The sequence below is a fragment of the Medicago truncatula genome, chromosome 8, assembly GCF_003473485.1.
Source record: "Medicago truncatula cultivar Jemalong A17 chromosome 8, MtrunA17r5.0-ANR, whole genome shotgun sequence".
In the NCBI taxonomy this organism is placed as follows: domain Eukaryota; kingdom Viridiplantae; phylum Streptophyta; class Magnoliopsida; order Fabales; family Fabaceae; genus Medicago; species Medicago truncatula.
The window spans coordinates 9,804,894-9,831,038 of NC_053049.1; the positions used below are offsets into that span (position 1 = coordinate 9,804,894).

The following is a 26,145-nucleotide window of genomic DNA, read 5'->3' on the forward strand; positions in this document are numbered from 1 at the left end:
TTAAAATGTGTGTTGCTAAAATTTCTCTACTAAGATATTTATGTACATCATTCGATCAAACAAACAATGTGGTGTTTCCGTGAATTTAATTCAGTTGTTAACGACAATGTATAACATATACAAGGTTTGAAGTTCGAACCTATGCCTATTTATTTTCTTTAAAACAAAAAGTCTCCTATTTATTTATTTATAGTAAGAGAAAAAAGCTTAGATTTGTATGTATGACACATGTCTTTCAAACTAGAAAAACTTCTTTTTCAAGCTTCTCATTGTCTTAGAATTCGATCTTTGATGGCTTCTTAGACAAAGTTGTATTTGTTGTAAACTTCTCTTGCACGCTTCTAATATGGTAATTCCTTTGAATAAGAATGATTTGATCTCTCAAGACCAAGAAAAATAGCTTCTTTTGAGCACTGCTTTGATAGTCTTCAAGGATATACTTTGGGTGTGTGTCAAATTAAACCATCACCCTTGCTTCGAGTATGAGCTTTCGATGCATTTTCAAAATATTCTTTGTTTGACTTGTCAATTGACTCAATTAAATGTGGAGAACTGGGGTGTCTGAGTTTCGAGTCCCAGTCCTTACATAAATTATACAATGTCTCTACCAACTGAGTTAAGTTCAAAATTAACATTTCAAAATTTTGCATATAACATATATCTCCAAAGTGTCAATTGCCAAAGGGAGTTTAAAATTGATATTTTAATTAAAATAAAAGAAAAATTACACAATTTGTCCCGTCACTTAATTCTATATATATAACACTTTGTTTTTATTTTTTTTTGGATTTAACCTTTTATGTTGTTATAATTAGGTTACACTCTCGTCCTTTATCTTTTCTTTTTCTGACTTAATCCTTTATGTTATAAAATGTCAACGCTATTATCTTTTTTTATCATGACAAAATCAAAAAATTAATATAAAAAAAACTTATAAAAAATTCATCAAACTATAAACAAACCAAAATCTTCATCATACAAACATAGAAATTCAATTTTCATTGAAGAAATCCTATAAAAAAGATAACAATATTGAAATTTTATAAAGGACGAAAATGTTACCTAATTATAACATAAAAGATTAAATTAGAAAAAAAAAGATAAAAAACAAAAATGTTATTTAAAATTAAATTAAGGATGTAATTTTGTCTAAAATAAATGCAAATTTTATGCCTTTCAAACTCGAAAATAGCTTGCCACCAACACCCTTTCTTCGGGTATGAAATTTCTAGGAATTTTCCAAATATTCTTTGTTTATTATACTTTCAAACTAACATTTCAAATTTTTCATATAAGGCTAGTGCAACATCAGTTTCTGTATTTATTCTAGCATTCTAACATGTATCGAATCTATTAAAATCTATTATTAAGTTTGTTCTTGTTAAAAATAAATCAAAAGATTAGTAGAACCAAAGTAATTAAAATCGGACCGGATATTGAACCGGTTTATTCATGGATTCAAGGTTCAAAGGTCAGATCGGGGTTCAACCGGTGATAGTTAAATTCATGTATTTTATTTTTATATTCAGAAATAATACACAAAAATTAAATATATTTTACATTATTAAAAATTAAACTTCACTAAAAAAATTAAGATATACAATTAGAATGACTTATATTTAAAAAATATTTAAGAAAAACTATAAATTATAATAATTTTTCTTAACAATTAGTATAAATTAACAATTTTATTTATTTTTGAGTTGACACATTAAGCTAACACATAATCCACTACAAGACACATTAAACAATAAATAAATAAAAAATTAGTTGGACCCAAAACATCTCGTAACCCTTATTCCATATCCTCATTAAGTTTATGTTAACTTATTTCGATTTTCAATGCAAGCACTTTACACTTTCCATTTTCTTTTATGCTTCATTTCGATTATTATACCATAACTCCAAGCTACATACATCAATCCCAGAAACTTGTCTACAGTGTGTATGTATTATAATAATTATGTTTGATAACCATATTTATACTAGTTAATTAAGTTGGTTAGCCTGCGGAGTTAGAAAAGGTAGGATGTTACACTGTATATAGATAATAGAAGAGAAGAAAGTTATTTAGGAATTTTCAGAGAAATTATGGGTAGCCGTATTTAGGGGAGACTTTCCTTATTCTTTTTAGGGTTAAATATGTTTTTGGTTTCTATAAATATACAAACTTTTCGTTTTAGTCCCTCTAAAATTTTCCTTCAACTTTTAGTCCCTATAAATTTTTCAATTACTACTTTTGGTCCCTATTTTTAATTTAATTTTTGTATTTTTTAATAAAATTGTACAGAAATGTGTAAAATATTCTAAAAAAATTCTTAAAAAAAATTAGAATTTTTTAACAAAACACAAATTAAATATGAATTTTTAACCGTAAAAAATATAAAAATTCATATTAAATTTATGATTTGTTAAAAAATTCTAATTTTTTTTTGAAGTGATTCTTATAATATTTTGAATTTTTATGAAAAATTTTATTAAAAAAATATGAATTCTAGATATGAGTTTACTTTAAAAGAGGGACCAAAAGTGAAGATTGAAAATTTTATAGGGACTAAAAGTTGAAGGAAAATTTTAGAGGAACTAAAACGAAAAGTTGACATATTTATAGGGACTAAAAACATATTTAACACTTCTTTTTAATAAAAAGTATCAGGTTTCTAATGAATTCAAATTGGTTCTCAGTCGGAAGTGAAATGCTAGCTACACATTATTATTGGATAAATTTTATTTAAATAACTTAAGCCCTTTTGGAAACTCACTGTATTTGTTTGTTATGGAATGTGTTGCCAACACTTCTTTTGGTTGAAAACCTTTATATGCAGTATATCTGTCTTATCATCTTACAATTTGGTTGGGTCAAAAGATTGAACATAATATAGGAGGATTGCTCTCGCTTTATCATCCTATCCTATCCATAATCTATGTTAACTTATAACTAGCTGCCTCTCTCCCTATTTATAAGAATCTTTGGTAATTTTTATGAACCCAATATTTAAATTTCAAAGAAAAATATGTTATTTAATAAATAGGATAAAATGAGAGAGTATCTCTCTAATGCCTCGGATTTTTAACCTAAGACGTTACGTTTAATTCTTTCTTTTAGAGAAATAAGACTATTTTTTTTTCTTTTACAATGGTCAATCATAATAAATTCATCACCAGAACTTAACAAAAATAGTTAGACTAATTTAATTACGAACCTGACATTTCAAGTTGAGTTAATTACAAAACTACTAACTTTAAAACTATTTCAAATTACAATTCAAATAAAAACCCATATTTATTTCCCCGCGGACACACTTCAAGCAAAACATCAAGCATAGATCAAGTCTCTTTTGGTACCTAAAATGTTGGTTGTAAGGGTTAGTCTTCAACACCCATGAAATAAAATCAACAATAGATTAAAACATCAAATAAGAATATACAACCATCATCAAGGAATTGTGCTAAAACATTTCTTTTTAGTTCAAAATATTCATCACTTTAAAATATAACATAAGAACAAACACAAGACTCAAGATTCAATGTTGATGCAGATGCATGAAATGCAAATAGATCATGATCCGGATATCGCCCCAATTGACATAATAGTTTTAATCGCCCCATTTGGCATATAATAAAGAATCGCCCCATTTGGCATATAATAATAATCGCCCCCATTTGACACTTATAAATTCATTGAAATAATAATAATCGCCCCATTTGACACTTATAAATCCATTGAAATAATAATAATCGCCCTATTTGGCACTTAGAATTCTATTGAAATAATGATAATCGCCCCATTTGGCACTTAAAGATCCATCAAATGCAATGATATGCATGCTATGCACTTTTCTATAAATTACAAACTTTTCCGACTCTTGAACCACATAATTATGAATTTCACATCATCACTAAACTTCAAAATCAGTAAACTTTAACACAACCACATATACAACGAAAGTCACTTTAACTCCACAACATTTCTCATTTCACAAATAAGAAATCATATTCATCAAATCACATGCTCTAACAAAATTGCAACTCACCAATTCTTATAATTAGCAACTACAAGAAAAATAATAAAACACGATAAATCTTTTCACTCATCCATTAAATCAAGAAGCATATCAAATTCAACATCATAATCTATCATTTTCATTTAAACATGGTCAAGACTAGAGCCCTTACCTTAGATGCTTTCCATGTTTCCTAAGATTGTTTCTGAACCGAACGCACTAACAAGTCTCTTAATCCCATGTGTGGAAGCTCACCAAGAGGACAAGAGAGTGGAAAACGTTAAATAAGGCTTTGTGATCTCTTTGAAAAATAAGGGAGACGTGTAAGAGTGAGATGGATTCGTTCAAGAGTTTATTGTGGAGAATAGAGTTATCTGTTTATGGTTTGCTCAAAGGTCTACATGCTTGTCGTGGCTTTGATTGAATTTAAAATGGCAAGGTTGAGATAGAATAATGAAACGCATGGCCCAAAACAAATAGGAAATAAAAATGGTGATTACAAAGATCTTTGAGAGAGATGGTGTGTATATGGTTTTGTTAAGCAGACCTTATGAATTGTTTTAAGTCTCTTCCTAATTGTGGGTTAACATCCAGTAAGAGGTGAATATTGAGAGAAAATAGGAGATAGTGGTTCGTATGACTAGATCTATTGAGAGAAAATATGTTTAAAGAAAATTCTAGGATCTTACAATCTCTCCTCCAAGGGTCTCTTATTTATACACATACTCTCTATATATAACAACCTCAACTACAGTTTTATTTTATTTTCTTTTTTTGGATATTTCCTACAGTTCTATTGTGATTCTCTTCTAGTTCTTTTACAGTTGACTTTTTTGTATTTCTTTGTGAGACCAGATCAAACCATTGAACCATTCTCACGATTTTCCTTCGACCTTACCGATGGAGCAAAGCTAATTTTGAAAAAGTGGATGGAGGGAGGAGCTTCAGATTGAGCCATGGTCTTTAACTGGGCTTTAATGAAGAAGAATGCTAAAGGGGTATGTTGCAGTTTTCTTATTTGACGACATCCATACATTAGTTATACTAATATACAAGACTTTGTCTTAAGATTATCTTTTAGAGCATTTTGATGATCGAATAGGATTTTTGTTTCTGAATTCTAATAAATGAATGAACAAAGCGCATGCCATTATAAGCTTAAATTTAAATCCTTCATTTTCTTTATTTCAAGAACAATACATGGGTTAAGGAAACTAAAGGAAAGCATGTAATTATTCATAAACTAAAGGAAAGCATGGGTTATGGATATATCATATTTAATTTTGTGTTCCTTCACAGTGGTTGTTTTTAGGTTATTTGTCTTTTTTAATGATACTCTTAACCATTTATTTATTATATCATTTTACCTAATTTTCTTTTTAAGGTAAACTAATAAACAATGATGCTTTGAATGTTGAAAACGACAAGTAAAAAAGTTTAGAGTAAATAAAGGTTGATCTAAAGCCAGAAAGGCCAAAAATGCACAGTGCGACATTTAAAAAAAATAAAAATGCGTTTGCCGGGAGTCGAACCCGGGTCTATTGCTTGGAAGGCAATTATCCTAACCGTTGGACTACAAACGCATTTTGTTGTTAGATTCTGTCTGCATACAAATATAATGTTGGCAGTGCCTCTCAGAGTTAACAAAAAAACAACTACAAAAGTTGACAATTCCTCTATGGATCTATGAGTATGAGAGCGGGTTTATATGCATCCATGCTTTATTGATTCCTCTTGTACAGAGTGGAGAATGAATCTACAAATTGTGTATATACTAACTACTATGCAGGCTGAGAAATGAACTCTCACCATGCATGTTGGTTAGCATACCAGAAACTTAACCACGCACAAAAATCAAACATAAAAATGGAGTGCCTTCATGTTCAAAGCATCTGTTACATTCTTGTTTCTTGCGATGAATAATTCAACTATAGAAAGATAGTGGCATTTAAAATTACTATTTTCAACAAAATATTCAACAACTCCATTTTAAGGACAATTCAACAATCGATCATCATTGTATCACAATACCAAATGAAGAAATAGGAAAATATACAGAGTTCAGATTTCAGATTTCAGGTGCGTATTAACTTTCTGTCTGCAGCAAGCATTCCCTAATATATCTCTCCATTGTTCCTTCCGTATTAATTAGAGCCAACAGCATAGATACACTTAGGAATCTGTCACATGCTCGCGAGAAAATGAGGGCCATCAGTCACTGGAAAAGCAAAGATAAAATGCAACAATGATCTTAGAATCAGACATATTTCTACCAAAAAGATCAACTTAACTCACAGTAAAGTAATGACAGTATGGGTTCAAAATGTATGTTTCACTAACAAATATAAACTTACCATTGAACTTATCAAACTTTTTACTGAATTTACCACTTCTATTAACCAGGTCCATCATTTCTTGTCTGCAAAAATATGACAATGTAAGATTCCTTTACAGAGAAACAGATCAGAACAATAATGTTAAATCGACACCAGCAGTTTAAATAGAAATACTGCAAAGTTCTAAGTAATAATTGTGTGCACTTCTATCTGCTTTGTGGAATCAGTCAAGGGTTACCATAACATAATAAAAGCAATGATCACTCAGGTTAGGAAAAGTTCTTCAAATTCTAATAATTTGAATGCTATAAAGGATATATAAAGCCCTGCTAATCTTAGAACACAACTGCCAAACTCCAGCACCACATTTTCAGCTTTTAGAAGGACGTCGACCCTAGGGCTTCTCCCAATTGGCACAGCTGGAGTATCCTAAAACAATATGCATAGGAATAGATGTGATGCAATTACACAAGCAATTAAAACAATTTGGGAATTAGACGATTATTTGGAAAAAGAAGTGTGCGTCTCAATGTAGACTGGAATATCATTATCTCTTCAACTCAAATCAAAACAAGCAAAATAATATGATAGTTCAAATGTAGGACGCACTCATCACACGGCCCGTTATCATTACAATCATATGGAGCACTGCTTGACGTAAATACGAAAGAACCTTCACCATTCCAGCTTAATGCAGCTAGCCTGATTTGTTCAAAATTCACATCAACTCATAAGAAGTCAACTAGTAAAGTAAACTACTAAAAAATGATGTCAACAATCAAAAGCAGAACATTCAATTAATACTACATCCTTTCTCACATAAAGTTTTGAAGCAATTTCGTTCATCGCACGCCACTCTTCATTAAAACCTTTCTATATAGTACACACTAATGGAATTAATCCTAAGATTTGTTACCTAACATTATCTGCATAATCTTTGGTCCGGGAAGGTGGAGCACAATATAAGACATTTCAAAGATGGATTAACACCCATTTGAATCAACTCATTGTAAGTCACATTTTTGTGTATCCATTTCAAAGACGGATGACAATAAGAAATAAGATAAAGAAGAAGAACGAACACCACATTTTTGTGCATCCATTTCTGACCAAATTTAATTACGTCTTGGGGGAGAGCATCTCTTCAATTCATCATCAATGAGTATCTTACAAAGCAATACAAGGGTTACAAGTAATAAGCCTTTAACAATAAACCCTAATTTCTACCTTGTTCTCAATCTCTTCTCTTAAATAGGAAACTCAATGATTTCATTCTCCAAGGTGTTTAGAATAATTCAAAATCCAAGAGTGTACCACAAAAACACTCGATTCTTAACTTTTGACTAGCTAAGAATTTTTTATTTTGATGAAGCCTAGTTTGCTTCACTCTTACCTCAAGTTAGAACTGAAAACAAGTGTCTTGTATATATAGGCATCGTTGAGTTCGCCTTGTGCTTCAAAAACAGTTTTGCGGCCCATCAAACTTGTCGAAGAAGAAAACTAAACCATTGGAGAAAAAAAAAATCATGTTTGCCCTGTGCTTCAAGAAATAGTCGTGTGGCCCATAAGATTTGTCAAGCATTGAAACCGCCTCGCATTTCAACTTTCTTGAAAAACAAGTAGCAGCTTTAGAGTGAAAATGCCTCACGTTTTCCACGGAATGCTTCCAACACAGATTTTGACACACAACAACTCTGTTTATCACTGTCTTAGGATATTTTTTTTTTGGATTACCTCTAGATATAAGTTATAGATTCCTTCTAGGTTGAATCTTTATTTACTTAGACTTTTTAGTTTTGATTGTTTTGTTATTTATTATATTTTTCTTGTTGAATACATAACAAATTCGATAGAAAAAAAAAACCAAATTCACTGAAAGCGGGCTACTCTTTTGTCGTCTCACAATGAATTATACATTTGTTCATTTTATACATATTAAGAAAAGACTATATATAAGCTAAACAATTGGACTCAAGTGGTTAATAAATTCCATCAAAGACGAATTGTTCAGGAAAACATAAGTTTGATTTCTGGAACAATTCTCGTTCAAACTTTACTTAACTCTCGACCAAACTCTCAATTATTAGGGTCCATTTTCCCTCTGAACGGGAGGGTTATGTATTCATCATTATCATAAATGAAAAGTAAAAATATTGAACCGAAAATGATACATGTAATATTAATTAAAGGGCACGGTTGGAAAAAAAGTAATAATTAATATCATATTAAAAATTTAATGTGACTTTGTTTTTTGGCTTAATTGCACTTTTCACCCCTATCTTTTATCAATTGTGCGATTTTGCACCCCATGTTTTTAAACGAGCGATTTTGCACCATATCTTTTTCCCCCTTTCTGATTTGGAGGCCTCCCATGTGTTTTAGTGATCATGTGTCTGATTTTGATGACGTGTCTTCATTTAATGTTTGCCATGTGTGTAAATGTAATTTTTAAAAAACAAAAAATTGATTTTGGAAATTAAAAGAAAATGCAGATCTTGTTAAAATAAAATTAAAATAAAATACAAACAAAAACCAATTAAAAAAACCTAATTATTTATTTTAATTTTTTTCCATTTGGATTTTATTCATAGATTTTTTTTTAAACAAAAAATATCGATTACCGGTTCCGTTCATGGTAGAGCTATCAATTTTTTTCCCTTTTTTTTTGGTCACCAAATTTTTTTTCCGTTTCTTTTAATTTCCAAAATCAATTTTTTGTTTTTTAAAAATTACATTTACACACGTGGCAAACATTAAATGAAGACATGTCATCAAAATCAGACACATCATCACTAAAATTCATGGGGGGCCTCCAAATCAGAAAGGGGGAAAAAGATGGGGTGCAAAATCGCTCGTTTAAAAACATGGGGTGCAAAATCGCACAATTGGCAAAAGATAGGGGTGAAAAGTGCAATTAAGCCTTGTTTTTTTTACAAACATGACACTGATTGTAAGAAAGAAGAAGTATTATATCATTGATAATAAGTTGCTTGGGTGGATTGATGATGATCTCCCTACATTATGAGTCATGGATTTGAATTTTAGTTTTGAAAAATCACATTTTCAGTCTTGAATTCAAACTGAACGAAATCTCACTTACATGTTTTGATCTCAAAGGAGGTGAGGCCGTCACATTATCACATGATAACTAAAACCATTTGAAAATTCTATACGAACCATTCGTGAGAGTTTACCACCCTCAAATGAAAGAAGGACACACTCAAATCCAGAAAATCAAAAAAAAAAAATCATAACTAAAAAATGCCAAAAAACCTTCTTTCATTTTGGGTAAAGTGTGCATTAAACATATTATCGGATAACTTGTTATTGTGAGTAAAAATAATTTTTTGTATGATACACAAAAACATAGATTTGTGCAGGCTAAATGTCACATGTATTTACTATATTATATACATAGATAGATCTTGCGGCTAAGAACATCTCCAACGCTATTCCATACACAGTCTTTGAGGCACTAATAACGTGTTCGTACTTTTTAGCACATTGGAGAAATGATGTGGATGCCACTTTGGAGAACAGAACGTCAAGAACTAGGGAAAACAGAAATTGTGGGGACCATAAAAAGACAAGTTAAAAAGGAAAAGTATAAATTATGAATTGTGAGACCCTAAAAAGTAATATAAGAACACAAATATGGTTCTTTACATTGGAGTAGAAATGAGTTATAGTTCTTGAATCCTATGTGACATTTATGAACCCACAAAAAATAGTTGAAGAACAAAATTTTAGTTCTAGCATTGTAGATGATCTAATGCATCTTTTGATTATTAATGCCAAATAGCTACCAATTTTTCATCCAAAACTGAGTGGTGCGGCTAACATATGTAATCATTATTGAGAATCAACGGAGAATTCGTTGTTTGAACCTCGACTCCTATATATACAATGTAAAGTTCCTATCAACTGAGATATGTCAGCAGATCCCATTGAATCATACTTCTATAAAGTAAACAACTCACTTTAGAGTGTAAAGTAAGCAATATCAACTATTAATTAACAAATTGAAAATAGATATTATAGATGCATAATAACAAATCATGAGTTTGTTGCGTTAATAACCCTTGATTTTTTTTTCACTTTACACTTTACTTACTTCAGGGCCGACCTAATGCATTTGTAGGCATAAAACGAATTTTAAATTGAGGCATTTTTAAGTGTGTTGACAGAGAAACATAAAAATTAAAAACTATAAATCTGTAATTATATTTGAGGTATGTCAAACACTAAATATAGGTATCACTCCTAGTCAAAGTTTAAACATTGATTCGTGAGGTTGTGAGAGTATAACTTCTTCTGTTAGACTCAAGCTCATTAGTGTAAGAACTTTTTTAAACAAAAATTTAGTTTAATTAATAATATATGTTGAAAATAATATTAAATATTGACATTATTTACCAATTGTTAAACCTTAAAATAACAAAGTTAAACTGAATTCTAACAAGGGTTTGTCTAACATATGCAATATTGTATATGTTAATGCAATTAAAATTAGTAACTTTTTATTGAAAAACATCAATAATTTATAAAAAAGTTAATATAAAAAATACACAAGTTTCAAGACAAACCTACCATTTTAATTTTTTTAACATGTGCATATTTACACATGATAGAAAAACTCTTCTAACAAATACTATATAAATACTTTTGTATATTTTGGTTGAACACAACATATCACTTAATATATTTTCAACACCTAAATCATAATAATAAAAACGGATGAAAAAAAGAATTTAAAATACGTATAACCAATAAAATAGCTATATTTATGATCAAACTTGCAACATAAACAACAACTCTATAACTCTTCATTTAACTACCAATCGAGTTAAAGCGCAAAATGTTTAAAGAATTTGACTTACGAAAATATAGCTAAAGCGAAAAAGATTTGAACTTTGGAGGCCTATGCTAAGGTCTAATTTTTTTGGAGATCTAAAACCCTTGTTTCAGTGGCAGTCCGCTTGAGTCGACCGACCCTGACTTACTTTTAGAGGATCTTTTCCTAACTTCATTAATATATAATTTGTGTTGTCCCTTCCAAAATGTACCATGTGACTTTCTTGTATGAATGCTATCAAGAACCGAAACAAACCAAAAACAATGCCACCACGTTAATTTTGATGAAATGATTGCTAACATAACACCAGAGAAATGAAGAGTAAGATTCAGCATATGCTTACTTGAAGGTAAGTTTATACTAGTTTACTTAATTGATTTATTGAGAAATACTTTCGGTAAAAGTCATATTGTGATTACCAAATATTTGTTTTCGTTTTGTATTTTTTTTATAAACAAAATCGTATTAAAATAGAGTGCAAAACGTTGCCCAAACGTTTACACAAAATTAGACTAAATATCATATAATTGCACCTGAAAAACAACATTTATTTCTTTCCTTTCCCTCTCTATAAACTAAATCCCCAAGATAAAGTTTTTATATAAGAAACACATAATTATAATTTGTGTGTTCTTGATCTTGTCGAAAAACTATTTTTTTCCTCAAAAACCATGAGGTCCAAGTAAGCAAACTAGATAATATGACACAACTTTTTGAATCTATAATTTCATCCAATAATTACTCCATGGCGCAAGCAGATGATCAGGTTCCATGTAGTCACAAGTCGGCAAATGCATGCAATCGGTACTTATTCACGGTCTGATCAATGTTGTCGGCAAATGCATGCAATCGGTACTTATTCACGGTCTGATCAATGTTGAGATTGGATGGTCCAAATTTTGGTCTAAAAATTTAATATTAAATAAAATCAAAATCTGTTTTAAAATTTAAATCGTCTGATCTTGATCGACGATTCTAAGATGCCGACTACAATTGATTGTATGCTACAACATCTCCATCTAATCGATATCCTTAAAAAATAGTGTCAAATTAATCATTTGTCCTTATTTATTTATTTATTTTGTCCAAAATCATCGTTAACCCACCTATGTTCAAGGTTATTTAAAAACTATAAAAACAATCATAACAAAACTAGTATATTTCAGTCGGTAAAGTCTAACTCAACTGGTGGATTGACATAATAAAGGTGGTCTAGGATGATAAACTCGCCACCAACTATCAGCGTACCACCAACTATCATATAGGAATAACCAAGTCACCACCATCAGATAAGAAAAGACCACGCCAACTCGTATAATAAACACATGAGATATCCAAGAGAGACACTCTCTAACAATACGAAAAGAGGTCGTCTGCCACATCTATAAATATATCCCTCACTCAAGCAGTAAAACATATGTCCCAAACTGAGACTAGACTAGAACTAATGTAGCTATGATTCCCTAAGATCCTTAGGGATACGTAAGATCAGGGAAACCCTGTCGAGCTCACATCTAAGTCACCCCCTCTATATCAATGTACTTTCTACAAGTACTTTGGCGCCCACCGTGGGCATGTTAAAATTACATGGGCCTCAAGATCCAACCAAAGGACGAGCTCAATTCCTCACCGCCATAGTCATTATTATGAACAATTGGAGAGGAGTCGACTGCCGTTTTCTACAAGTACAATTAGAAATTCCAAATTTTTTAGGTTAGACGTCTTCATTCGGGTTCGAACTCGAGACCTTGTAGTGTGTGTGAGTTTAAGTGGTTTTACCACTTCGTCTAAAAAAAAAATCTAGTATACTTCATGACAAGTAGATTCACAATAAGATTTTAGCAGTTTTAATTTTATTTTTTTTATAAAAAAAGGCTAAAGTAACAATGAAATATATTAACCAAACCTAGCACACCATTCCAGCACAAGTTGTTCCAGAAAAAACTTGAAAAGAGTTACAAAGTTTCGAGACAAAGTCCACCAAAAGCATATAAAACAAAGAAAAAAGAAAATCAAGCTAGGAAACATATTGCCAGCATCGAGGAGGAGGGTAAAACCTTCAATATTTGTAATCAAAATTGAAAGTAACGTATCTCGCTTTCAACCATCAATAAGACTACAACTTGATTTTTTTCACATAAAAATTGAAATTGTACTTCCTTGTGCTAAAAAGCGTGCATGTTCCTTTCTTTCTTAATAATCCACACATAAGATAACTAAATAATATTCAAGGCTAGACGAACATGTTTCGAAAATCCTCCTAAACCACCAAAATGTGCTAGGTGATCCGACATAGTTCCCTTAGAAACTATAACAAAGCCTAACCAATGAGAAACTAAGTACCAAATTTTGCAAAAAAAGTCACATTTTGCAAATAAACGATTCATGTCTTCATTCATACCACAACCTCCCGTGCATAATTGATCATTATGATTAATAATTTCTCGCCTAAACAAATTTATTTTGATAAAAATGCGATCAAGAAGCCAAGCCAAAGAATGATTTTGAAGTTTCATTCAAAAATAATAATTTAACTACGAAAAATTATTATGTCCCTAAAGACTAAAAAAAAGAGAGCTACGCCCTAAACATACTTAACACCCCTTCTTAATGCAAATAAATATTAACCATTGTTGTGATGCATCAAGCCCCATATAATATTTACCAAAGCAGTCCTTTAAAAAATTGTTTTAAAAAAAATCCCACTTTTTGTATTTTATGAGATTTTTGATAGAGATTAGTCGCTATTAAACCGCTGATATACCAAATAACCAACAAAAAGAACACACATAAGAAAGGAACAACACACGTTAAGATGTTGTTTCCTAAAAAAACAAATTAAATAGCACGACCGTATGAAATATTATGCCCCTATGGCCCTATAACTCCTATGTGGTAGGGCATTTTTCAACCGAATCAAGTAATTAATCGAACATGTATACACATTTGTTTAATTTCCTTTATAAATGTTAGATGGTCTGGCCGTTTAATTTTCTTTATCCAAAACTATTTTGAATTAAATTCTTATGATAAAAAAAATATGACTTGACCAAAATAATAATATTGATATAACAAGTTTTGAGACAAGGTAGAAGATAAAAATAAAATAAATCAAATAAGTAACGCAAGATTAAATTAGAGGCACTAACATGTGATCGATTGATTTTTTTTTAACAACAAATCAAATCTTATTAGAAAATATTGAGAAAAGTATAAATGATACTAAATCCACAAACCAAGTATAATTATAAGGGGCGCTCTTTCCACTAAAACTAAAATGACTCGTATTTGAGAATTGAGGTAAAGAGAGGTTTTAAAAAGCATTCGTAATACATCCAAGTTCCCCTTTCTTCCTAGTTCCTAGCTACCATCTCTAAGAGATAGGTTTAATCGCATATACAATTTCCTCTGCCACCGGAGACTGAGATAGGAAAATAATTTTATTCGTAACCTTCCAAATCTTCCAAACCGTCGTGTGTCAAATAAGAGTTAGACATTTCCTATAATTCTTATCACATGAAGAGGAAGAAAAATAATCAAGAAGAGGAGCAATGTTCTCAGGCAAAATAACATTCGTGCTAGTCCACTTGAAGATGTATACTCGAACTGACCTTGCGAAGCAACGCCTACAAAACAAATGGTTCTCATTGTAGGCTTCCCCGAACACGACATACAATGTCATCAACTCCTTCTAGTGGTTGCATTCAAATTACTTTGCGGTATAAATTTTTACATTGACCTTTTGCTAAAAAAATAATTGAAACACAAGCTTAACAAAATAAAGAAAAAGAAAAAGAAAAAGAAAAAGAAAAGTATAATGCAAAATAGCTTTTATCAAAGAACATCCCGCATGCATGGAAAGAGTTTTACATCCGGGACCCTTGTCAACTCAGAAAATGAAATCATAAGTTTTTTCTTACAATAAAATGAAACCTTAAAGTAACTCAAGAAGAATTAATAATGGATATATCATATCATATATTATATATATATTACTAAAGTACTATACTATAGGGCCATCTTTCAAATGAGTATATCCTCTAACGGTTCACACTGAAAACTTTCCGAGTCTCTCTCTGTACTTGTAGTTGAATTAAGTCGTAAAACAACCAGCTAATTGGCTCATTATCATGGAGTTTAATTTTTTTCAAGTTGATTAATGGTTAAAAATTCCCTAAAAAAATACTCACCCTTCCTTAAGATATTCCCCCTTCAATATGTTAGTTGATTTTTATAAAACAAAAAGCTAATTCTTTTCACTAATAAACAGATTGCAATATGTGATCGTGACCACCAAAGTAACGCAAAGTGTGTGTGATTGTTATAATTTTTTGAGATATTGAGTTTGATTCCTACATGCACATACATTTTTGGGATATTGAGTTTGACTCCTAAAAATAGAAAGAAAAAAAAAACATGACCACGACTTTAAAGGAAGGTAGTAAAATAGTATTCCCTGTTAAAGAGAGATTGATGACAGACATATAGTAGTTTTATCATCATTTAGGAGCTAGTTTTAGGTCTTTCTAGTAAAGTTTCAGTTGTTTTAGTCGAGTCTTTGAAAATAAATCAACATGGATGCGCAAAAGAGAGAAAAATGAAGAATGGGACCTTGAAACATGACAATCACTTAAACCAGGCAACTTCATGGTCGCATTATACTCTTTACAAGAATATCAAAGTGTTTTCTTGGGGTATAGTCACTACGGACATTTCGGTGAGGCGAAATGCGATAAGGAATGAAGCATCACAAATGAGTCAACCATTGGAAGAAGCGTGATGCATGTGTTGAGCCACGTTCGCACAATCACAAGGGAATTCAGAATGGAACCACACTGCCTAAGACGTGACACGTGCTATGAGCCACACATCGCGCCATCATGAAAAAAATCGAAGTGGATCGCTACCGCCCTTGATGTGAAGCAGTAAAGCTGGTGTGCATCATGCACACACTGTTTTAGAAAGTCATGGTTTACATGCTTATAAATACAGATGCATTGTCTCACTTGAAAAACACACTTTAACGATGAGCGAAAGTCGATATTGCAATTTAGGAAGGTTACCAGCGAGAAATCAACCAACGATGCTTACAATTCATGTATTTCTATACATATTATTTTGTTTAGGTTTAAAATATCATGAGTAGCTGATTTCCTAAGTTATGTCATATAGATGACCATCTCTATAACTACTTGAACTATGTAATCCATTGATCACTTTGTTAAAAGTTTCCATTCATTTATAACTTGTACCGAATCAGTGGCGGAGCCCTTCATGGGCTGGGGTGGGCCACGGCCCACCCGAAAAAATTAAAAAATCAACGATTATAGGTTTATTTTGCGAGATTTTATGCAACTTTGTGTCGATTTTATGTTTTGGTTGATCCAAATTCCTGCAAAGTGGTGTAGTGGCCCATCTGAAAATTTAAATAATTCAATCATAGGTCTAATTTGCGAAACTTTAAACAATTTTTCAACAGTTAATTTTAGTGGTCCACCCTGATATTTTTTTCTGGCTCCACCACTGTACCGAATGCTTTTTGTGTGTCTCTATGGATGCCCCATTTTCAATTCAATTGAACGTTAACCTTGGTTGCAATTTGCACTAGTTATTATTCGTTCTATTTGCTATAATGATTCCTTTTAATTTCCGTCAATTTATTATGGTTCTTAATGCTTGTCACGCCTTTACAAATATCAATAACATGATTTAATCTCACCGACCACTGATAGCAGCTGTAGGAATTTGCACATGTTTTATTTGTTCATAGGTTTATTAATAGGAAATAACTTATTACAATTAGGGATAACAGTTTGACGCTTAGTTACGATTAAGAACAAACCTAAGAACTTCAGGTGTTATAATTATGAGATGAGATGAGATGAGAAGAGTTCTAGTTCCTGGACTTGAAGATAACCTATATGAGAAAGTGATGGCAATGTCCAACTATAAAGCTAGCTACTATGTTTAAATACCTTGAAAACAAATCAAATTAGAGGATCGTAGGAAATAGACCTAGTTACTATCGAGCATTGAGAGAGAGGGGAATCAAACATGATCTAATCAATCACTTCTCTCTTCATTTGTGTCAACTTAACCATATTGCATAGTGCATACTTCAATGATACTTGATTCTAATTAATTAAACGCGATATCGTAAGTAGGAATTTCACAATCCATATAGAGACGAACTTATTATGAATATTATTAGTTGACCACACATTTAGTATACTTGTTAAATCATTGACCAATGACTGCATTTTTTTTTTTTTGAAATAACAAATTTTATTTAGAAAATCAGATCTTTGCTCAAAACGAATAGAGGTCGGTGATTCAGAGCAGAGAATACAAACTAAAGACGTCGTATATAGGCCGACCACCCGAAAATAAACTCCATACAAAACACCCCTACACAACACCTAACCCAACCATACCTTCAACACCCATGAAAACAACATCCATCAAAATAAACATTACCACCTAAAGCAGACTCTTAAGAGTGTCTTCAACAGAAAGTATCTTTACCTATTAGTAAATGATATTTAATAACTATCTCATCAAACGATAATTTGAATGAATGTTTAATTAAAATTAAGTGAACAAAAATATTTATACAAGTATATTCTCTCTTTTTTGATCCCACAAACTAAGTAAGAGTTATTGGTAAAAATAAATAAATTATCGTAGAGCTGAATATAATGATGTGTAGTTATTGATGAGATTCATTTAGTAGATTTTTAGAAGGGTTGTATAGGTGAATTGTGCAAAGGTGAGATCCATTTAGAAATTTATTTTAAGATTCTTCTTAGTAGAAGCTCTAAACTCTAATTAAGAGTTAGGAAAAGATAAAAATGATTTTTAAAAAGGCTAAATTATGGTTTTGGTCCTTGCAAATATGTTTTGTTTTGGTTTTAATCCCTGTAAAAAAAGTTGTTGTTTTTGGTCCCTTCAAAATATTTTGTTTTTGAAAATAGTCCATGGAATAATTTGCAGGGACCTTTTCAAAAATCAAAAGATTTTGCAGGTACTATTTTTCTAATAAATGGGTACATTCATCATGTGCCACATGTGTAAATCATCACAAAAATGGTGTTAAGGATCAAAAACAAAATGAGACATATTTACAGAGACCAAAAATAAAACAAAAAAATTACAAGGATTAAAACTAAAACTAAACATATTTACAGGGATTAAAAATCATATTTTAACCTTCTAAAAAATTAAAATGAATCGAGACCTATTCAAAATGCTATCAAACTTTGGAGATATGTTATGATAGAAATTTTTGCAACAAAAGAGTTTGAAATTTGATTTGTAAGTCCAAAATTCAATTATTTTGGTTTCTTGAACTTTTGCGGCACTAAAAGAATCCATATTTAGTTTTGGCAATTAATTTTTTTTTTTTGGTAAGTTGTGTATTATATTTTAAACATGCTTGTAAAAAATATTAAATTTTTTGAAAATTACTCATGAATTAAGTTAACAACTAAAAAGACTAAATTTGTCAAAAAAAAAAAAAAAACTAAAAAGACTAAAATTGCTAACAAAAAAATATTGGGCGAATAATTTTTTTTATAAAATTAAAAAAGAGATTTTGGTACTCTATTGGGTCTAAAAGTTTTATTTAACCCAATTTTTGTATTACAAAATGTTTCTTACATAAATTTGTGATAAATGTTAAATAGAAAATGGATTCATTTATTCATTAAAAAAAATGGATTCAATTATGTTAGGTAATTCATATAAAGAAGAATCTAGATTCATGCATCTTTAATTTATTTTACCATTTATAAATTAGTGATAAATGTTAAATAGAAAATGGATATCAATAATTTTAGGAAATTCATGTAAAAAGAAGAATCTGATTTCACACACTTATAAGCTAAAAAAAAATGATTTATATAAGAATCGGATATTAAATCATTTTACCATTTATCTTATTTTTTTCTAAAAGAAGATTAAAAAAATAACTGGCATATATATGTAATAATGTTTTACCATTTATATATGCGTATATTTTTAGAAAATAATGTTTTTCTTTAAATTTTCTGATTTCACATATACTGCTTTTATTAAAGTAATCTTATTTGAAATGTGTAAAATAATAAATTTGGATACCTTTCAACTTCAAATTTAAACTTTAGTTTCACCTTTCTAACCCGTTGATAATTCTTTATAATAATCTAAAAAAAATCTTTAATTACTATTTTATTTTTTCTTACAACATGTTAATGAATATTCTCACCAAAATAATAGTATTATATTATTCCTTAAAAAAAAAAAGTATTATATTATTAATTATTAATACAATACATTCTCTCTCATTATAGACCTTTGCCATGACCAATGATTATTATGGCAAGTAAACTCTCTGTTTAACCTGGACCCACAACTGAGCCTAATACACTCAAACTTTTTCTTCCTTTTTTCATTCTTCATTCTATCAGAATCCTCTTTCTCTCTCTCCCTCTCTCTCAAGTTCTGACAACCGTTAGATTTCAATCAAACGGTCAGTACTTCCTGTCAACAAGAACAAAGGTAAGAAAAACAAAACATCCTAGATTCCTATTTGGGGTTATGTTTTTCTGATCAACCAAGTTAAAAATCTTTCCTTTTTCCTCTTTTATGTCTTCTTTCATCATTTTCAAACATACCCATGATTGATTTGTTTGGTTTTTTCTGATTTTAGGTGGAAAAATGGATTCAGATAGTACTGTTTCTTCATTGATCATGATGGATGAAGATTTGCATCCACATCAGTTTTCATCTTCAACAACTTCTAAGCTACATAGTAATGGTACTCCTACTTCTACTAGTGTTCATGAGCTTCTTGAATGTCCTGTTTGTACTAATTCAATGTACCCTCCAATTCATCAGGTTTGGCTTTTTTGCTTCATGGGTTTGAATTGGATTATGTTTAGAAATTCTGATCTTGGTTTATATTTGGTTTTTTTTGTTGTGTTTTCTGTTTTTGTTTTTTAAGGTATGATTTTAGTTGAAATTTTGTGAATTGTGTTTAGGTTTTTTGTTGGTATGATTTTGTTATATGGATCTTGTATGTTTTGTCATGAGTTTTTTTGTTTATGGAACTTGTTTTTTGGTAAAGTTATATTTAAAAAAAAAATGAATTTTACTGAATTCATTTTTATATTGGCAGTGTTATTTATTCATGTGTGAATTATTCATCAATTAAGATGAATTGATTTATTTGAACTTCTGTGCGCATATAAGTATATGCGAGACTGTTTGGAAGAAGCTTATTTTAATTTTCTTTTTTTTGAATGACATATGTTAGTTGTTAGGTTAATATTTACTCTTTCGTGTGAGTTTAAACCTAGGACCTCCGACTCCTTTAACGCTTAGCTCAAATTTGTTGAGCTTATGAAAACAACCATAACATGTCTATAAGCTGTTTTCAGAATTTCAGTTTATTTCCTTAAAATCTCTTGGATAGATTTTTTTTTTTTTGACAAAAAAGCTCAACAAGATAGCTTATGAAAACAACTTATAGCTTATATGAAAACAATTTGGTTTTATTTTTATTTTCTGTCATACAAATTGTTTACACATTAGCACTAATATGATAAACACATATGCTATAATTGTTTAATTAAACTGTTTATAATCCTATTTCATTTCAACCCTTTATCATATATTCATTGTTACTGCAAAGCAACATAGAAAATGGCTGATTTATGGTGCTTGTAAATTTTTTACTGTGCTTCTATTGGTGCTTTTGGAAAGGGTGTGAAAAATAATATGCACTATCATTTTGCCTACCTAGGGTGTAATGCTATTTGGATGATAAAAATCAAATGACTTTAATGGTTAAACAAGATAGTTATTGCCCCACCCTATTTCTTGGTATGTGGTTGGAGAAAGGTATGGTATGACTGTGAACATTTATCTTATCTTACAGAAGACATAAATGTTCAGGTGGATTTTTTTTTTGTTTAAAGGAATATTGGATACCTTTGTTGAATGTACTCCAAAAGAAGGTTAAAAAACTGGATACATTGGTTAGAGGCTATATAATTGTGAGAAGAACCAATACCATGTCATTCTATATAGGAATGCTTAGTTGATAAGGATATCAAAAAAGTTAACGATATTTTTTTTGTTGCAATGCAAACACGATTTGTAAGTTATGCCTAGGATTAATTTGTTGATACTATTAAATAGGCCATAAAACCTGACTTATATTACTAGGAAATTTAATCATAAAATTTGAGTGAGTGACAATATATATACATTCTTCATTGAAAAATGCACAAGAAACCATACATATATATCCAATTGAAGATGAAACGTCTATTGTTGGATTTTTGTCGAGGCTTTTTCTTTGGCGTTGTAACCTATATTGAAACTTTGTCATACTCTTGATCACAGAATTTGAGTTGACCCCGGAAAACTTTCATCATCTTACCACTTTCAAACAACTACTAGCTTCTTGGATGGAAATAGCTTCTAACACATGAAATTTCTCTACTCATCTGGTGTCTCACATAGCTAATGATGGACTATTATTAAGAGCTTATGTAAACAGCTTATGACATGTTCATAAGCTGTTTTCATCTTATTTCCATAAGTTCCGATGATAGTTTACAGGAAAACAGTTTGACTAACCTTTGTTAAATGTTCATAAGCTGTTTTCATCTTATTTCCATAAGTTCCGATGATAGCTTATAGGAAAACAGTTTGACTAACCTTTGTTATATAAATAGCTTATGCAGAAACACTTATGGTACAAGTGCTTAATTTAGTTGTTTATGAGAAAAAAAGGCCTAAATCTGAGTATTTCGTTAATTTCAGGATTCAGCTAATGCATAAGTTTATTTCAACAAGGAATGGTGTATCATGTGATCAGATTATGTCTTAAAACAATTTTCAACTTTTGTTTTTGCAGTGTCACAATGGGCATACCCTATGTTCAACTTGTAAGACTAGGGTACACAACAGGTGCCCAACTTGCAGACAGGAACTGGGCGATATTCGGTGTTTAGCATTGGAAAAAATAGCAGAATCACTTGAACTTCCTTGCAGATACACCTCTGTTGGCTGTCCAGAGATATTTCCCTATTACAGCAAACTCAAACACGAGTCTATTTGTAACTTCAGACCTTATAACTGCCCTTATGCCGGATCAGACTGTTCTGTTGTCGGTGATATTTCACAGCTTGTTGCTCATTTAAGGGACGACCACAGAGTTGATATGCATTCTGGATGCACTTTTAATCATCGTTATGTCAAGTCAAATCCCATGGAAGTAGAAAATGCTACATGGATGTTAACAGTAAGTATAACGTTCTCTAAATAATACTTTGTATAAGAAATGAAAACAAAATGATCTACACGATTTAACATTAGAGGAATAATGAAACTGTATGCTTAAATTTCTTTTGGAAAACAACAAAGGGCGGACCTTAAATTTCTTATTATTAAATTTCTTAGAGCAATAAGCACTTGTGAGATTGTTTGAGACAACTTATAGAAATAGCTTATGACAACATGTCCATCAGTTGTTCTTAACTCATTTCCATAAGCTCTCCAAGATAGCTTATGAAAACAGGTTGTAACTTATATGAAAATAGTTTGACTTTACTTTATCAGTTGTTATAAAAATAGCTTATGTTTTATACATAAACACTTATATGATAAACTCTTACTTAAGTTGTTTATCCAAACAGGGGTGCACAAGCACATATATACAACTTACACTTATTGTTTCTCATCCTCATCCAAACTGATAAGCCACACTGTTTTATTGTCTCTGTTAGGTCTTCCACTGTTTTGGACAATATTTCTGTCTCCATTTTGAAGCCTTTCAACTTGGAATGGCTCCAGTTTACATGGCATTTCTCCGTTTCATGGGAGATGAAAGAGATGCCAGGAGCTACAGCTACAGTCTTGAGGTAGGAGGGAGCGGACGCAAACTAATCTACGAGGGCAGTCCAAGGAGCATTAGAGACAGCCACAAGAAAGTTAGAGACAGTCATGATGGCCTCATTATATACCGGAACATGGCACTTTTCTTCTCTGGTGGAGATAGGAAAGAGCTGAAGTTACGAGTAACAGGAAGGATATGGAAAGAACAGCAAAACCCTGAAGGTGGAGTTTGCATACCCAACTTGTGTAGCTAGATTGTTTGCATCATTTCCTTCCATATATTTAATTTATGTGGGGGTAATTGATGTTCTTTCAAGTTGTTGATAGTTTTGGAAAGTTAATTACATTACACCTTGCTGAATGGTGATGTTGGTTTCAACTTTCAACTTACAAAATAACAAAACAAGTTCCTCTTCCTTTTCTAACCAAGATATTTGTCAAATCTTTGTTCTCAAGTGTATCATATGCTGAATTCCTCCAAAAGTTTTTTTATTCTCGTAAATGTGTTTAAATTTTGCATTGCTAATTGCATTTTTCTTTATGGCTTAACTCGTCTACATACTTTTTCGATGATTAGGAATCAAACTTGGTACTCCGAGATTTATAATACTCAAATACACTCACTAGTCAGTACATACCAATCACTAGTGTTAGACATCAGTGGTACTTGTCTACATACTTTACAGACCTGGATCACCTGTATCAATTATTTCACGCAGTTCGTCGCAGTTTTAAATCTCAACCATTGATTTGAGATTGAACCGCTCAGATTACACATTCATTTAATTTATTGTTACTGATCTCGACCATTGTGATTTAGATCGGGCATTCGAGATCAGTTACCTTACCGCAGCTATTCTGATTCCATACTTTTTTTGATTCAGTCTAATTCCATACTTTACATAGACAGTAACTTGCCTTATCATTTTTCTTCTTCTATCCATATGGAAATGATGTGTTTTGGTGTCTTAGCATGCATAATAATAGTTGACACATGTTGTGTTTCTACATTATTTTCTGAATATTCTATAGAAAAGTTTTATGAGGCTCACTGTCTTACACACTTGCATCCAGTTATAAAGAGCTGTCTCAATGATGATGCTACTTTACACGAACAATCTCAAGGAGGTGCCTACACCATGCTGAAATAAAAGTATTTATTAAAAAAATATTGTAAATATTAAAATCATTTTTTTTTTTGTATCAACCATTTAATGTTTTAAGCGATTAAAACTTATAATAAGGACCAACAGGGTCTAATGGAAGGATGTGTTTGATTTTTGACTGAAAGATGCGTTTATGTTTAGTGTTTGACACGTCTTGAATAAGATAATCTCTATTAGAGAGAATCTATCGAAAAGATATATCTATAAGGTGTGCTAAATATGTTTTAATCATTGCCATTCAGAGGAAACAAGTTCAACATGCTACAAGGATCCCCATAACCATGAAACGAATCCTAATTTGAGGTTCACAATCTAAATAATATCCGTTGAGTGAAAGAATTCTAAGTTTAGTGACTATCAAATTAAATTTTATGTAGACAAAGTTAAATTTTATGCTTGGAAAAAATAAAATTATGACAAATAGTCATACAATTCCACTTCTCTCTTAGACCTTATGAGTGACACATTTCTTCATTTCACACACATTTCAATTAGATTTAAGTTTGTTTTATTGTTATAATAATTGTGGTGACCAAGGGTGGTTTATATACAAAACACACTACTTAATCCAGCTGGGCGCATTTTACAAAGAACAATACCGTGAGGGCTCACACAAGGCCAAACTCGGACAATAACTCTAAAACAAATTGTTGTAAACTTGAGATCAGAACATTGACGTGCTAAGTGAGGGTCGAACCCATGTCACTCTTGAGGGCTAGAACCTTCGACCACTAAAACCATGAAGGCTCACACAAGTTTTAAAGTGGACAATACCTTGTATTCAGGCATCTTTTAAACACTAAAAAACTGTTGGGGCTTACACATGTCCCCAAAAGAAACAATATCTCATAAATGCATTGTTGCAGACTCGAAGTTGGAACAATAACTAAATTATAACGAGAGAAACCATGTTTTATGTTCAATTTGTGGTACAAAAATGAGATAAAGAATTATCATAGGTGTCATAATATTAAGTTTGATAGTGTGGTGTCAACACACGCATATATGCCTTAAAAACCTGTGGAACACAATAAATTGAAGAAAATTATGAGAAAAATTAAAATTTTGCACATTTGTCCCTATTTTGAATTATAATACCAAATTCATAAACAATATATTTTAGATTATATAATCCAAAATTAACTAGTACTCAGAAGAAGAAAAAAGAGAGAAAAAATTATACCAAATATTCGAAGAAATACAAACTAGCCTTTTGTTTAGTGATGAGAAAGGTCTCAAATGCGATGAATTCACGTAACTTGATTTCAAAAATGATACAATGTTATGAGATTCAAATTTTGGAGGGATTGAAAATTTTAAGACAAAATATAAAAATGGATAAATGAGTGAAAGGTCGACATACATATGGTTATATTTCACACTGTTCCATCTCAAAATAATAGTCGTTTAATGTTTATATACAATTTTTAAGGAAATGATTAAATGTTTTGATTTCAACGATAAAATTAGTATTATTTATTAAAATACATTCATTAATTATAGTTAGTTGAGTTGTTTTATTTTGAAAGAAATTTTGTTAGTTGAGTAGTTAAATCAAATGAAATTCAATAAATAAGAGTTTAATCATAAAAAGTAGGCTAAATACATTTGTTGGTCCTTTAAGTTTGATAAAAATACCGGATTAGTCCTTTAAGTTTTTTAAGTTTCAAATATGTCCTTTAAGTTGTTAATTTAATACACCGTTATCCTTTTAAAGACCTATTTGAAACTTCAAATTTTTAAAAACTTCAAATAGATGTATTGAATTAACAACAATTTAAAGGACTTATTTGGAAATTAAAAAACTTAAAAGACTAACCAGTATTGTTATGAAACTTAAAGGATAAAAAATGATATTTGATCTAAAAAATGTTAAAAATGTAAACTATTTTGAGATG

General features: G+C 30.7%; 1 protein-coding gene, 2 long non-coding RNA genes and 1 other non-coding gene across 5 annotated transcripts; 1 reads left to right on the plus strand and 3 right to left on the minus strand.

Annotated features, from left to right (window-relative positions):
* Window positions 1-3,168: 3,168 nt before the first annotated feature.
* Window positions 3,169-4,969, minus strand: LOC112417193 (uncharacterized). The gene is made up of 2 exons (XR_003007733.2): window positions 4,177-4,969; window positions 3,169-3,345 (listed from the first exon to the last, which is right to left on the minus strand). It is a non-coding gene; the product is annotated as an uncharacterized lncRNA (long non-coding RNA).
* A 546-nt stretch (window positions 4,970-5,515) lies between these two features.
* On the minus strand, window positions 5,516-5,587 carry TRNAG-UCC (transfer RNA glycine (anticodon UCC)). The gene has a single exon. It is a non-coding gene; the product is annotated as a tRNA-Gly (tRNA).
* A 334-nt stretch (window positions 5,588-5,921) lies between these two features.
* Window positions 5,922-7,988, minus strand: LOC120577728 (uncharacterized). The gene is made up of 3 exons (XR_005643682.1): window positions 7,257-7,988; window positions 6,359-7,042; window positions 5,922-6,222 (listed from the first exon to the last, which is right to left on the minus strand). It is a non-coding gene; the product is annotated as an uncharacterized lncRNA (long non-coding RNA).
* Window positions 7,989-19,580: 11,592 nt separating this feature from the next.
* Window positions 19,581-23,578, plus strand: LOC25500674 (E3 ubiquitin-protein ligase SINAT3). 2 transcript variants are annotated; one of them, XM_013589158.3, is made up of 4 exons: window positions 19,581-19,733; window positions 19,885-20,072; window positions 22,102-22,488; window positions 22,973-23,578. In XM_013589158.3, exons 2-4 carry the CDS (start codon window positions 19,893-19,895, stop codon window positions 23,333-23,335), a joined length of 930 nt encoding a protein of 309 aa, XP_013444612.1. In that variant the 5' UTR covers window positions 19,581-19,733; window positions 19,885-19,892; the 3' UTR covers window positions 23,336-23,578. The 2 variants fall into 2 exon arrangements, with proteins under 2 accessions (XP_013444612.1, XP_024629260.1); XM_024773492.2 differs by lacking the exon at window positions 19,581-19,733 and adding an exon at window positions 19,744-19,792.
* The last annotated feature ends 2,567 nt before the right edge of the window (window positions 23,579-26,145 follow it).

What these genes read in the sequence shown, in the direction of transcription:
- LOC25500674 (XM_013589158.3), top strand. Translation starts at nt 19,893, where the DNA reads ATGGATTCAGATAGTACTGTTTCTTCATTGATCATGATGGATGAAGAT. An exon ending in TGTACCCTCCAATTCATCAG is followed by an intron (nt 20,073 to 22,101) that starts GTTTGGCTTTTT and finishes TTGTTTTTGCAG; the next exon opens with TGTCACAATGGGCATACCCT. An exon ending in ATGCTACATGGATGTTAACA is followed by an intron (nt 22,489 to 22,972) that starts GTAAGTATAACG and finishes TGTCTCTGTTAG; the next exon opens with GTCTTCCACTGTTTTGGACA.